General features: G+C 41.0%; 1 protein-coding gene across 1 annotated transcript; it reads left to right on the top strand.

Moving 5' to 3' along the window:
* The first annotated feature begins 1,858 nt into the window (after positions 1-1,858).
* LOC147619297 (uncharacterized) lies at positions 1,859-4,608 on the top strand. The gene has a single exon (XM_086772956.1). It carries the CDS (start codon positions 1,919-1,921, stop codon positions 4,340-4,342), a length of 2,424 nt encoding a protein of 807 aa, XP_086629082.1. The 5' UTR covers positions 1,859-1,918; the 3' UTR covers positions 4,343-4,608.
* Positions 4,609-14,043: the final 9,435 nt, after the last annotated feature.

The raw sequence follows: 14,043 nt of genomic DNA, 5'->3' as shown, positions 1-14,043 counted from the left end.
TGCATATTGATTATTTTTTATTATTATAAAAGAATGATTTTTAATAGAATTAAATTCTATGCATAGAAAGATGCATATTGATTTTTTTTAATTATAAAAGAGTGATTTTTAATAGAATTAAATTCTATGCATAGAAAGATGCATATTGATTATTTTTTTATTATAAAAGAGTGATTTTTAATAGAATTAAATTCTATGCATAGAAAGATGCATATTGATTATTTTTTTAAAAGAGAGATTTTTAATAGAATTAAATTCTATGCATAGAAAGATGCATATTGATTATTTTTTTATTATAAAAGAATGATTTTCAATAGAAATAAATTCTATGCATAGAAGGATGCATATTGATTATTTTTTTATTACAAAAGTGTTAATTTCATCAAAATAGATTTTTATGCATAAATAGATGCATAAAAGAATATATTTTTTATCATAAAAGTGTTACTTTTATCATTATTGTTTTTTATGCATAAAAGGATGCAAAAAGAATTTTACCCTTCCATTTACCCCATTAATGTCTTCCCTACACCATCTACCCTAGACCATTGACAAAAGACCTATCAAGGTAAGAACATGAAAACAATGTTTGCCAATGTAAAGACCTTATCCACAACATCTACATCCAAAATGAGACTGAGGATGAAACCTTCCATGCACTTAAAACAAACTATACACTATTAGAAACCTCAATTTATGAGCATCCCCATCAACACAATACTTTAAAAAATGAAAAAGTTGAAAAGTCTATTCCAAAGAGTGAGACATGTAAACATACATTATTAATAAACAATGTCTATTCATGGCTTATAAACAAAGTAAATATACATTATTAATAAGAGATATCTCTTCATGGCATATTTCTCACACTAGTGTTGTATCCTAAAATATTTCAAGTCTTTAAGAAGCAAGTGTTGTGTGTGTGTGTGTGTGTGTGTGTGTGTGTGTGTGTGTGTGTGTGTGTGTGTGAGAGAGAGAGAGAGAGAGAGAGAGAGAGAGAAGGAACATGTAGGAAATGAGGCTGAAGCTTAACCGCCTATAAATTCAAGAAAGATTGACTTATTAGAGTCATATGCACATGGCTTAACAACCTTATAGATTATATGACTGCATGTAGCAAGGTTTGCGCAATGGCTGACTAGTGAGTTGGTGTCTTAGTCAAAAACTATTGGGCTAATACCGAATGGAAATGTTGGAAAATGACATGAAATCTTAAAAAGCTTGAGCAAATCTATCAATAATTCAACCAGGATATGCTAACAATTAATGTGCTTTTACAAATTGTTCTTTACTTCTCTCTCAAAATGAGTGAATGTGCCAAGGTAAACATACTGAATACTTTTGAAGAAGAAGGAGAGAGAGAGAGAGAGAGAGAGAGAGAGAGAGAGAGAGAGAGATTGATGAAGTGGTGGTGAGTTTCTAGGCTAGTTACACTTGAGGGAACAACCTTAAGTCATGATTGCGAGTCTTTTTTGTATGAATGTATAACTTTTATTGTGCTTTATGTTCTTTAAGACTTGCGACACACACACACACATATATATACATACATACATACATACATACATATATATATGTATGTATGTATGTATGTATATGTATACATACATACATACATACATATACATATATATGTATGTATATGTATACATACATACATATATATACATACATACATATATATATATATATATACATATATACACACACATATATACATGTAACAAGTGCAAAGGGAGGACTCGAACTCATTACCTTGGGACTCACGACTCCAACATGAGATGGGCATGTAGAGAATTATTGGGGCAGCTGCCAGGTCACAGGGGTTCTTGTCTTGTATGTGTTGCACATACATGGATGGGATGGCATGGCATAAACACGACGTGAGAAAACACCTCATGCAAGACAAGAAGAAGCTATGGCAGGTCGGTTTTCGAGATGCGCTCTGGGTTTTCTCTGTTGGGTTCTCTTCATTTCTAGGGTTTTGGGCGAGCCAAGCTTGGAGGGCACCATAGTTTTCTCCTCCTTCCGCCGCTTGCGCTTCGCCTTCGACATTTTCTGTGTAAATGTTCCCTCAAATTGGAGCAGCTCTGAGAATCATGGTGCCTCAGAGACAAGGCTCACATATGGAGATGGATCAATAGTGAACCATAATGGCTTCTTTGCAAGAAATTCAGAGCAGGACCTCATCTTCAAGGCTTCAAAGGAGACAGAGAGCCATGCCACCATCAGCTATGGAGCTTCTCAAGGCAAAAATCCTTTGGAAGATAAGATTCTTGCTTATGTGTCAGAAAGGCAAGGGCGCCCTCAAGTGTATTTCAATCTGTATACTTCCAAGGTTGACCATAATTTCAAGGTACAAGAAGGTGGAAGCATACCACACAGTCAACCTTCTGTTGTACTTGAGCACAAGATAGAGACTGTGGAGCTTCATACCTCTGATGCTAACACAGTTCACAATGACAATCACAACGTTGATGATGACAACCAGCAACAAGTTTTCTTTCAAGACAGACCCTCCATAGCTCAAGGCTGTGTCATTTACATCTCCTCACAAGAGAGGCCCCCCTCTCTGAGGCAGAGCTGGACAGCAGTGTATTCCACCAATCTCAGCACGGGATTCACCACACGCCTCACCCCTGTTGGATTAGCTGATTATAGCCCTTCTGTATCACCTTCTGGAGAATGGGTTCTGGCGGCGTCATATGGAAAAAGGAGCTGGCAAGGAGAGATGCATGAATTGAAAACAGATTTGTACATTTTCAGTGCTAAAGATGGATCTGGGCGCAGGCTGTTGGTGAAGGGCGGGGGGTGGCCATCATGGGCAGATGACTCTACCTTCTTTTTCCATAGGAAGGCAGAGGATGGATGGTGGAGCATCTACAAGGGCACCATTTTGGCACTCCATGGGATGGCTTTAGCAAAAAATGTTCAAATGGACGATCTGGTAACAGTAGAGAGAGTCACGCCTGCTGGAATCCATTGCTTCACCCCAGCTGCCTCATCAACCATGAAGTGGGTTGCCATAGCCACTCGCAGGCCTGAGTCAGTCTTCAGGCATATAGAAATTTATGATCTGCAGTCCAATAGCTTCTTTCAAGTCACCAATCACACCGCCCCTCGGACCCATCACTACAACCCCTTCATCTCATACGATTCTAGCCTTGTGGGGTATCACAAGTGCAGAGGTGGGGTGGCCCAAGGGCAACAGCTTTCCAGCATGTTTGGAGGTGTACCAGGCTCCATTCAAAAAGTTGAGAATGGTGGTGCAAAGAAGAATGATCAGACTCTTACAGTCCCACACCTAGATTATGTTGTTTCACGGTCTCCTCGGCTTTCTCTTCTGCGGACAGATGGGGAATTTCCTTCCTTCTCGCCGGATGGATCTCTAATCGCCTACATTCGGAGAGCGGGTGAGAGTGGCATCCGAGTCATGCGATCAGATGGGTCTGGAAGTAAGGAGGTGTACTCTGAGCGTGCATTTGGGACAGTGTGGGATAGCAAAAGGCAGGGTGTTACTTACACAAGTTCTGGCCCAATTTTTGCTTCAAGATCAGTAGTGCACATAGTAGCCATATTTAATGCACATAAGCTAGTGAATGGAGAAGATGTCCCACTGGTCTCAAAGATACTGACAAAGAAGGGCTCTAAGAACAATGCTTTCCCGTGGCCATCGCCGGACGGGAATTACCTGGTGTTCCGGTCAAGCCGCTCTGGATGGAAAAACTTGTATATAATGGATGCTGTGCAGGGTGAGGAAGGGGGATTATGGCGTCTGACAGATGGCAAATGGACAGACACAATGTGCAGCTGGTCACCCGACGGACAATGGATTTCCTTCTCATCGGACAGAGACAATCCAGGGAGTGGAACTTTTGCCTTGTACCTGATTCACCCGAACGGCACAGGGCTTCACAAAGTGTTCAACCATACGACTCAAGTGGGAGGCCGAGTGAACCATGCCTCTTTCAGTCCAGACTCTAAGACCTTGCTCTTCACTACAGACTATGCAGGTCTCTCAGCTGAGCCCATAGCTGAACCCTTTCAGTTCCAGCCATATGGTGACATCTTTCTGGTCTCACTTGATGGGATGCATCTTGAACGTCTCACACATCTTCAATTTGAAAATGGAACGCCGGCATGGGGGAAAAAACTCATCAGTCCCTTGGACCTTTCAAAGGAGGGTGAGGGGTTGCAGTGTGTGTATGATGATGTGGACTGGCTGATGACAGATGGCATCAGGACAAAGCTGCAAACAGCATACGGCTTGCCAGCACAGGTTTCATGTAGTAATGCAGGTTTAATTGAAAACTTGGAACTGGAGTGGGATTCATTCAAATAGTACAGAGTCCATCTAAATCACCCCAACAAAGCTCCTTGCAGAGCAGGAACGCACAGGTGGACAGATGCCATAAGTTTTTTAACGTGGTTTGCAAAAACAGTAATTTAGTATCGTTCTTCATCTCTCTTGCTGCACATCAAGTTCTTTGTCTTGTGGAGGATGCTGTTGTTTTAAGCTTACAAAAGCTTTATAAAATAAGGGTTTATTAAGCTTGTTAAAACACCTTATAATAAGGTTATTAACAAAGCTTGTGCTCTCTTTTTTTTTCCCCGTCTGTCACAATTTCTGAAATTAACTTGTAGATCGATGATTGTAAAAGTCCAATTAAGCTGACGGTGATGATGACAGCTTCTGAAAAGCACTTGGCGTGATGATGATTGTTGCACTTGTTTTTGTGCTATTTGCTATTTAAAGCAAGCAATGAAGCCTGTCTTTACCCTCCTCGAACCTCCAAACTGCTTCCCGAACCTCTAAATTCTTGCACATAGTAGCCTCGTGAAACTCTTCCTTTATATAATATAGAGATATAATAGAGAAGTAGCTTTCATTGTGGTTGTTGCAAATTGTGTGCTAAAAGACTTTTTTTTTTAAATTATGGAGAAGAAGAGTAAGAAGTTGATTACTCTAATGGAGGTTCTATAATTAAAGAAAAAACAACACTAATTAAGCTAGATATTTTGCTAATTAACCAATGAAGTCTAAAGCTAAGCATGTCCTAGTCCTAATCTAACTTACTTTGATATCAATTGACGGAATTAAAGACTAATTATTGAAGAAATTCACTCATCTTACTTTTAATTGTACTTAGTCACTTAATGATAATATGTTGGCAAATAGGAGAAAGTCATAAAAATAAAGAAAGAAGTAAACCATGTTATATTAAGTGCAACGTGTGTACAATGATTTATAGACCTTTAAGGTCACTTGTCCAAGGTTGATCATATTGTAGTTCGGCCTAAGTCGAGCATCCTATAGATGAACCACATTGATCACAACACTCAAATGGGACCATATTAGACCAAACAAAAGATCTTAGGTCTTGGCATAACTTCCACACCCATCGGATGTCATCTGGGCTTGTTTGGGCCCCACGATCGGGACAAGGTGTCTCGATTAACTTCTACCCTAGAGTTAAGTCTAGCGTACAAGGTGTCTCGATTAACTTCTACCCTAGAGTTAAGTCTACTGACCCGTACTTACATGCGCCTTACTTGGTATAGTGCTAATTCCACATTAGTAATCTCACAACCATACAACCACCTATGGCCAACATCCAATGCTTGAATTGGGCATCATCGAGCACTTGGGCAGGCTCAACACACAACTCGTTACCTACACAGTCAAAATGTTGAGAGTGGAGCATTGATTTCCAACACTCTCCTTCAATGCCCATCCATAGGTAAACTACCTCTGTAGTCTAACACTGATTTGATGAAGATGTCGCTCCAAGAGATCTCTCCTAAGAGCCTTTATGAAGATATTTGCACAATTCTTCATCATTGAGCAATAGACTAGCTCGACCTTTCCATCCATGACCAGCTTGTGCACAGTGATAATGTATCTTGATGTGCTTCATGCAAGTGTGGAACACTACGTTCCACCCAAAGCTAGTACCATGCAATCTAGTTGTGGGGGCAATGTTTTTTAAAAATCGAATCCCTTGGCTTGTACAAAGCCCTTCATCGTGCCTTATACTTCTTCAATGTATTGTGTACTTGGCCTTCCAAACCCATTTTGCTGCCCAATGACCTTATGTTTCTTTGGATAATCCACAAGATCCCAAGTGTGGTTTCTCATAATAATGGAATCATCACTTTGCATGGACTCCCTCTAGTTTGGGTCTACCTATGCTTCCTCCAAACTAGTTGGCTCCTACATCTTCATTATTTTAGTATCAAAGCCATACTATTAATGTTTACATATGCACTCTTTTGTTCCTCTATTCTATGGATTCTACTAGCTCAACTTATATGGTTGACAAAGATTTCTCGTCCAAAGAGTCCACTTTGGATATGGCATCTTCCTATGTGCTTGAGTAGGCTTGTCTTCTTCATTATCAGATATGAAACAAGTGCAAACCTCTTCTTCTCCCATTAAAGAAAAAGCATGCAGTTTTGGAAATGGTGGATATGTCTTCTGAGCCTACATCCTTGTTGATGGATAAAGTGGACAAAGCCGCCTCCTCCACTTGATAGGGATGTTCCATGCACACGCTCAATGTTGTCTCAGACTCGTGGCTCCATTACTATGCCCTAGGATGAAACACTTTCTACTTTTGGAACACCCTAATGTTCTCAAATATAATATTGAAGACTTCTTATATTGGAATATGCATATTAAGAGGAGTCATTCCCTTCACCACCTTGTTGTAACTCCTATTGAGGATATACCCCGCAACATTATATGCCCCGCAACATTAATTATCTCGGCTCAAAAGGCCTTTGGCATTCCTTTTTCCTTTAGCATTCCCTACAACTTCTTCGGCTTCTTTCATGTCTCATTTCCAATTTTCTCTCATACTTAGAGACTTAGCCTTGTTGGTGCTATCTTGCAAAAAGGGTTATTGATGAGACTTAGCCATGTTGGTGTTCTCTTTGCAAAAAGGGTTATATGCTTCTTGCTAATCATGCAGTTTTTCTTTTGAAAATGTTGGTGTTTGGGTGCTGCTCCGCAATCCTAGACTTTTAAAAATATTGGTACTAATCCTAGACTTTTAAAAATATTGGTGCTGCTCCACAATCCTAGAATTTTGCATATCTTTTGAGGCAACATAGCACAGGTGCCCAAACCTCTTGTGTCATAGCCTACTAGTACTTAGGTGCTGCTCCACAATCCTAGACTTTTAAAAATACTGGTACTTAGGTGTGCTCCACAATCCTAAACTTTTGCATATCTTTCGAGGCAACATAGCACATGTGCTGGAACCTCTTGTGTCATGCCTACTAGTGCCCATAATATTGGGTCATAATGTAAAGATGGTTGATGTTTCATATGGATTATTCCTCTCCCCACCACGACGTTGTCATGGATTATTCCTCTCCCCACAACGACGTTGTCGCGCTGACATGCAAGATGACTACATGACTACATCATTCCAATCAAAGTGAACCTTTAGGTCACGATTAGTAATGGCCACAACAAAGAGCACCTTTTGCTTTAATCTAGTACACAGTTGACATTTGATATTTTTTTATATTTGACATAAAAGAGATAGTACCTACACCTTTTGTTGGGCATTTGGCATCATTCGGGCAGGATGGATTCCCGTACTAGTGGTAGGGAGGTGTACTAGTCCTTCTATTACAATCCACTTTAGCTCTCTCAAAGAACTCTTTCTCTCTCTCTCTCTCTCTCTCTCTCTCTCTCTCTCTCTCTCATTCACAAAGAAAACAAGAACAAGACTCAACGTGTCGAGAGCTTACTAATGTGCTGCAATAGTTGCAAACCCTCTCTTCTTTCACAGAGCTCTACATTGTCATACTCCTCCTGATTTCATTATCATGTTGTCTTGATTATAGTCCATTCTGTAGCCACACACTTCGCTATCTCACACCTATGGTAGCTACACAAGCATAGTCCTGATAGAGTAGAGAAGTAACACCAAGACTCAATTGCACAATTCGAGAGTATGTTATATTATGAGATAAACTGACATATATAAAAGGCCATAAGTGTTCACACACGCTTAAATTGTGGTCAACCAGGCACAATGCGAGAGTGTGTTATATTATGAGATAAACTGACATATATAAAAGTTCATAAGTGTTCACACATGCTTAAACTAAGGTCGACTAGGCACCCAAGGCATCATTTAGACTCGTGATGATGTATCTACTATTAAAGTTAAAAAACTATTGGATAGGAAAGGAATTAATCAACATGCAAGGCTAATGGTGAGCTTCTTCAATTTTCATAAGAGTGGAATGTGGGGTTTGTATGGTGAAGATATTTTGTTTAAGGAGCCATGTTGTTGGTGAGGTTTGGATAGTATGGTGAGGTTTGGATAGTATGGTGGCATACTTGTTGGGCTTACAACTTTTAAGGAAAATCTAGATGATGGGTCATACCATGGACCGGGCTTCCACCACCAGGGTTCAAACACCCCATAGTAAGAGTCATGCCCTTGAGAAGCACATCTAGACCACACTACAATACACATAATCACACAAACAAAAAACGATGAAGGGTTTCTCATCTAGCACTAGCCACACAACCACAAGGGATATAAAGAGGCACTAGCCACCCAAGCAAGGGGTTCTCTCATCTAGCACTCAAACAAGGGAAATAAAGCAGTTCTTAGCTAGCACTCACCCAACAATGCTCTGAACCACAGGCAGTGGTAAGCCACTCCCGAGCTAGACACCAACACACACAGGAACAAGAGAATTAAATTTGGAGAGACGATCACTTAGCTCTTCATTGTCTTGCATTTTCAACTCAAAAAACTTCAATTTCAAAAAAACTTTGGAATTAGTGACCTTGTTACCAAAGATGCTCTCCAATCGATGCGAGATCTCCTTAACCGTGGATGTAAAGTCGACGTGATGAATGAGAGAGTCCGCCAAGCAGAGACCAATGAGGGCAATGGCTTTTGCATTTTGCTTCTCCCAAAATTTTCTTTCTGGCTGATCAAGTGCATCAATTGTGTCGTTCTCAACAACTTCCCAGACTCCTTCATGCATAAGTAGCAGCCGCATCTTGGTTTGCCATGTGGGAAAGCCTTCCCCCTTGAACTTATCCATGAACAATGTACTAGAAGATAGTGAAGTCATGACTCAAATCTGAACTGAAAACTTGCTATTTTTGCAATGGAATTTAGCTCAAAGAACTTGATGGTGCAGCAGATGGGTAGGAAGTTTTTAGCTTCATGTGAAAGCACCCTTTTCTGTGGTGAAGTGTGAAGCCAAAGAAATAACAACCTTAGAACCTTATCCCAAATAAATGGCTGAGCTAGATGTATGGATAACGCCTCATCACTTGCTCGCAATCTCTTCCTGCCATCGTAATAAAGCCCGCTCTGCTCAGGAGATGCAGATTCTGACACCCCTCTGACACCCCTATGTGATCAAGATCCTAGTTGTTAAAACAACCGCGGAGCAAAACAGCAAAGAAGGGCGTGCATGGGGTTCAGCGGGTGAGAGACGACGCCTTAGCTGGTTGGGCGGGCGGCTATGCGCAAGGACAACAGTGGCAGGTCTTTGCGTAGTGGTGCTGTCGATTGGGCGGGCAGAGGAGGCTGCATAATGGCAGTGGTGGATCTCTCCACATTAGCACCACCTGGTTGTGTAGGCATTCAGCAGAAGCTGCGCTTCACATGCGCTCAGCAGCAACAGCGTTCAGTTAGTCAAAGAGTGGACCATTGAAGAGGTTGGTGGCGATGGATGTGGCGCTATAACCAAGAGGCTGGTGGCGATGGATGTGGAGCCAAAGAAGAGGCTAGCTTGGAGATGGACAACCAAAGGAGGAAACCAACTTCCATTTGTGGGTCGGCCTTCACCCCCAAGGGTTGCCCATGGAGAAGCATGGCTCTGATACCATGTTGGAATAGGAAAGCAAGCTAACTCTAGGTGAAGAAAGGAAAGATGGCAAACATAATGAAATGGAAATGAAAGCAATGAACAAGTACTTACATCATGTAGACCAAGATAGCTTGATTTGATTGATGTGACACACAAGAAAGTGCATCACTCTTATAGAGTGAACACACACACTCAAGTACCATATGCTTATGGGATAACTCCCAAAGTGACACATGGCACTCTCTCACATAAAGACTCATAAGCTAGTTCTTAGTACACACTAGAACACACTCTTTGACTATGATTTCTCCAACATGGATTCATTTCATGAAGGAGAAAAGTGAGGTGTTTGCTCACTTTTAGAGATTTAAAGCCTTGGTCGAGAAGGAAAAAGGCATGCAAATAAAATGCCTAAGATCAGATGGTGGGGGAGAATATTTCTCCATTGAGTTCAGCGATTTTCTAAGAAAGCAGAGAATCAAGAGCTAGTTTACGTGCAGGTACACTCCGCAAATAGAATGGTGTTGCAGAAAGGAAAAAAAGGCACATTGCAGAAGTGGCACGTGCTTTGATGGGTGGCTGAAAAGAATATGCCACACTACTTGTGGGAAGAAGTAGTAGCAACTGCTGTGTACATTATGAACAAGACACCCACTACAGTTGTTCATGATGGTATGACTCCTAAACAGAAGTTTACAGGCATAAGATCGGATGTGTCTCACTTGAAAGTGTTTGGGTGTATTGCATATGTACATGTTCCTGATGAAGTGAGAACAATGTTGGATCCAAAGGCAGAGAAATGCATCTTCATTGGTTATGCTATGGAGGAGCAAAAGGGTTATAGATGCTATAACCCTACCACTCGTGAGATGCGAGTAAGCAGAGATGTTGTCTTCGATGAGATGAGTAGCTGGTATGCACCAATAGTAAAGGCAACATAAGATGAAAATGTAAGAAGTGTTGATGTTGCACCACATGTACATCAGCACACAGGTGTTGAGTGGACCTGGGGAGTCCTCGAGTAGTGGATCCAATGTTAGCCCATGGTCAGCCCATGGTCAAGCAAGTTGAGGAATGATGCAGGTACACATGTATCACGGAAAAGGAAGGACAAGGTAGATCAACCTTTTATGCCTGATCTGTCAGAGCAAGTCACTCATATGTGGATGGTGACTCTAGTGGCTCTGAGCAGAGCCTTGATGAGGAGCTTGGAATCCCATTTGTGGTTACTCGTGGTGTAAGGAGAACCAGGGCTGTTTTGAGGACACCTGGCAGTGATCCAGGTGTATGCAGGTCTACGAGGATTAGATACCTTGTTCACAAGTTGAGATATGATGGAGTTCACTTGGGTGGACATTGAGGGGGGGTTGGAAAAAAATTTGCTTAATGCTCCACCCCCCGTGATGTTTCTGCGGGTGGTGGATGTGATCTACTTTGTAAGAAACCCTTTAGGATTAGTCGTTATTATTGTGGTGAGCACTCAAGCATGCAGGAGTTCCTATCTTTTAGACACTAGATAGTGGCCAAGTGTGGCCAAATGGTTAGGAGATGGCTTATGTAGAGTTGGTGAGCACTCAAGCATGCAGGAGTTCCTATCTTTTAGACACTAGATAGTGGCCAAGTGTGGCCAAGTGTGGCCAAATGGTTAGGAGATGGCTTATGTAGAGTTGGTATGCATCCTACTTGGCACTCTGCCAAATAGGATACATGCTTGTGTAGGTTATATGACCGCATTAGTGAGTGTTGGTGGACAACAAAATGAGGAAATACTATTCTCATGTTACGAGCCTGGTCTAGATGATCTTAAATGGTCGTGGGATATGTGTGCCAAGTACCTATATAGGATTTAGTTGTAGTGTAATATGGTCCTAGTTGGATGATGTGGTCAGTTGGTCATGTTGGACCAAGTCGTGGGTTGGCCCGCGATGTGGCTGACCTACATCCCTGGCCTGCTTTTTTGCCAACCCTAGGTAGTTTATCATCAAGTTTTATATGTTCAAGCACTCTTGTAAAGCAAGACATCCTCTGTCCAGAGTCTATCTATATCACCATCATCAAAGCTCCTTACTCAAAGCACATGAGTTTGGGTAGACACCATCAAAGCTCCTTACTCAAAGCACATGAGTTTGGGTAGACACCATCAATTTTTAATCAAAATTTTACAAGAAATAATATTGTTTACTCTCACTTCTTTTTGAATTTAAATGCTTTTTATTGTCTTGATCCAGCTTCCGCTATTGTGTATTCTTATAGGCAAGTTTTGCTCTATGGTTGTTGCCCCTTTTTCATGCTAGGCTGCTTGTTGTCACAGATCTATTTGGACCACCTGTTCCTTTTCCTTACCCTTCTCTTGTAGTTGTGGATACAAAGAGGGTGTTCCATCTCATTATTATCAATGTGAGTTTATTTTGAGGTCATTACTAAGTCGATACCCTTGAGTTTTAGCTATTGCTTTTTGCCTTTGGCTTCATTTGTAGTGGTTTGCATGGTCTCTCTTCCACTTTTAGCTTCTTTGCACGTGGGGTTCCTTGATGAGTCTCCTTGATGAGTCTCCTTCTTTCCTATTATGTTAGTCTTCAACTGGACTCTCCATAAGATTTGGCACCTACTCGAGGGCTCTAAGGCCTGAGTAGATAATTCTTGTGTAGAGTATTCCTACACTAAGGTACTACCCTCCTAGCATCAAGAGCTTTTCTAACTTCTTGTGAGTAGTAGTCCGATACTAAGTCCTACACTAAGGTACTACCCTCCTAGCATCAAGACATTTTCTAACTCCTTATAAACATACTCTGCAAAACTCTAAACTACAACCTGGGTATCATGTTCTCTATAAGGCTGGCATAGCTTCAAGAGTACCCCCAACTTCAGTGAACCTATTTAGCTTATAGTAGAAAGAAAAATAAGTTCATATGTGGCCTTGCCCGACTTGACGAGGTATTGTACAGTGTATAGTCGCACACTAGTGCAATGGGGCTTTGTTATTTTGGCTAGGCCAAACATAGCTTAGCTTCATATGCATTATTCATGATGGCCGACTCTTGGAAATCTAAGGGCATTCTACATGGCTTCCATAGTGAGTCTAAGGATAACTCTTTGTCCCTCCTGGCCCTAGATAAAATCTACCTATATAAGGCCTTTATTGTTTGGTCATATGAATTTATCACTTGGAGGCATCTTAAGTAATCCATGCCCTATTGGCGGCAGTTTAAAAAGTCCATGAGGCCCACCTTCTATAGTAGGCACTTGGCTAGCTTTAGCATCTTCAAGGTGGCATTCTGCTGATGAAGCCATTGCATAATAAGTCTTATTCATGTGACTATCATCATCATGGAACTTCAGTATAAATCCCCCTACCCACTCTAGTTCTTATGTGTGGAAATAACCCAACAGTTTACTTGGAATGTAAGGAGAAACAACAGTTTACTTGGTATGGAATGTAACGAGGGACAACCTCCTTACATTCCCCCTAGCCACTCTAGTTCTTATGTGTGGAAATAACCCAACAGTTCACTTGGAAGGACAGACAAGAATTTACTTGTTATGGAATGTAAGGAGGGAAAACCTTCATACATCCCCCTAGCCACTCTAGTTCTTATGTTGCCATTGTAACTTGTGATTTCCCCAGTTGTGTTGCATGTAAGGAGGGACAACCTCCTTACATTCTCCCTAGCCACTCTAGTTCTTATGTTGCCATTGCAACTTGTGATTTTTCTAGTCTTGCGAGACCCAGTTGTGTTGCGTGGTACTGCTACTGGTAGTCATGGGCCCTAGGAATTTTTATGCCTTCTTTACTAATTAAAGTAAGGGAGGAATCACCTTCAGTGGAACTTCATTTCTTGTGAAATTATTATGTCTTCTTCTCACTGATAAGAGTAAGGGGGAATCACCTTCAGTGGAACTCTCTTCTCAAGGAATATGACCAAATTCTCATTCTTCAAAGAATGTGATATAAGAGAGCTGTGAGTTTGAACATCCATTCTCCTTGATATCCTATTTTTCCACTATCAAAATAGTTTGATAAGAGGGAATAATAAATGCATAGATAATAGATAGAGCATACATAGCTCTATGTATGTATAGATAAAAAGACCATACATAGCTCTATGCTACATGCATAAAAAAGTGTATATATAGCTCTATGTATGCATAGATAGAGCACACATAGAGCTATGCATAATATAT

This window comes from Cibotium barometz, chromosome 33 (assembly GCF_041138505.1).
Source record: "Cibotium barometz isolate CiBa-2024 chromosome 33, ASM4113850v1, whole genome shotgun sequence".
Taxonomy (NCBI): Eukaryota; Viridiplantae; Streptophyta; class Polypodiopsida; order Cyatheales; family Cibotiaceae; genus Cibotium; species Cibotium barometz.
This window is presented reverse-complemented; position numbering and strand designations above follow the sequence as displayed.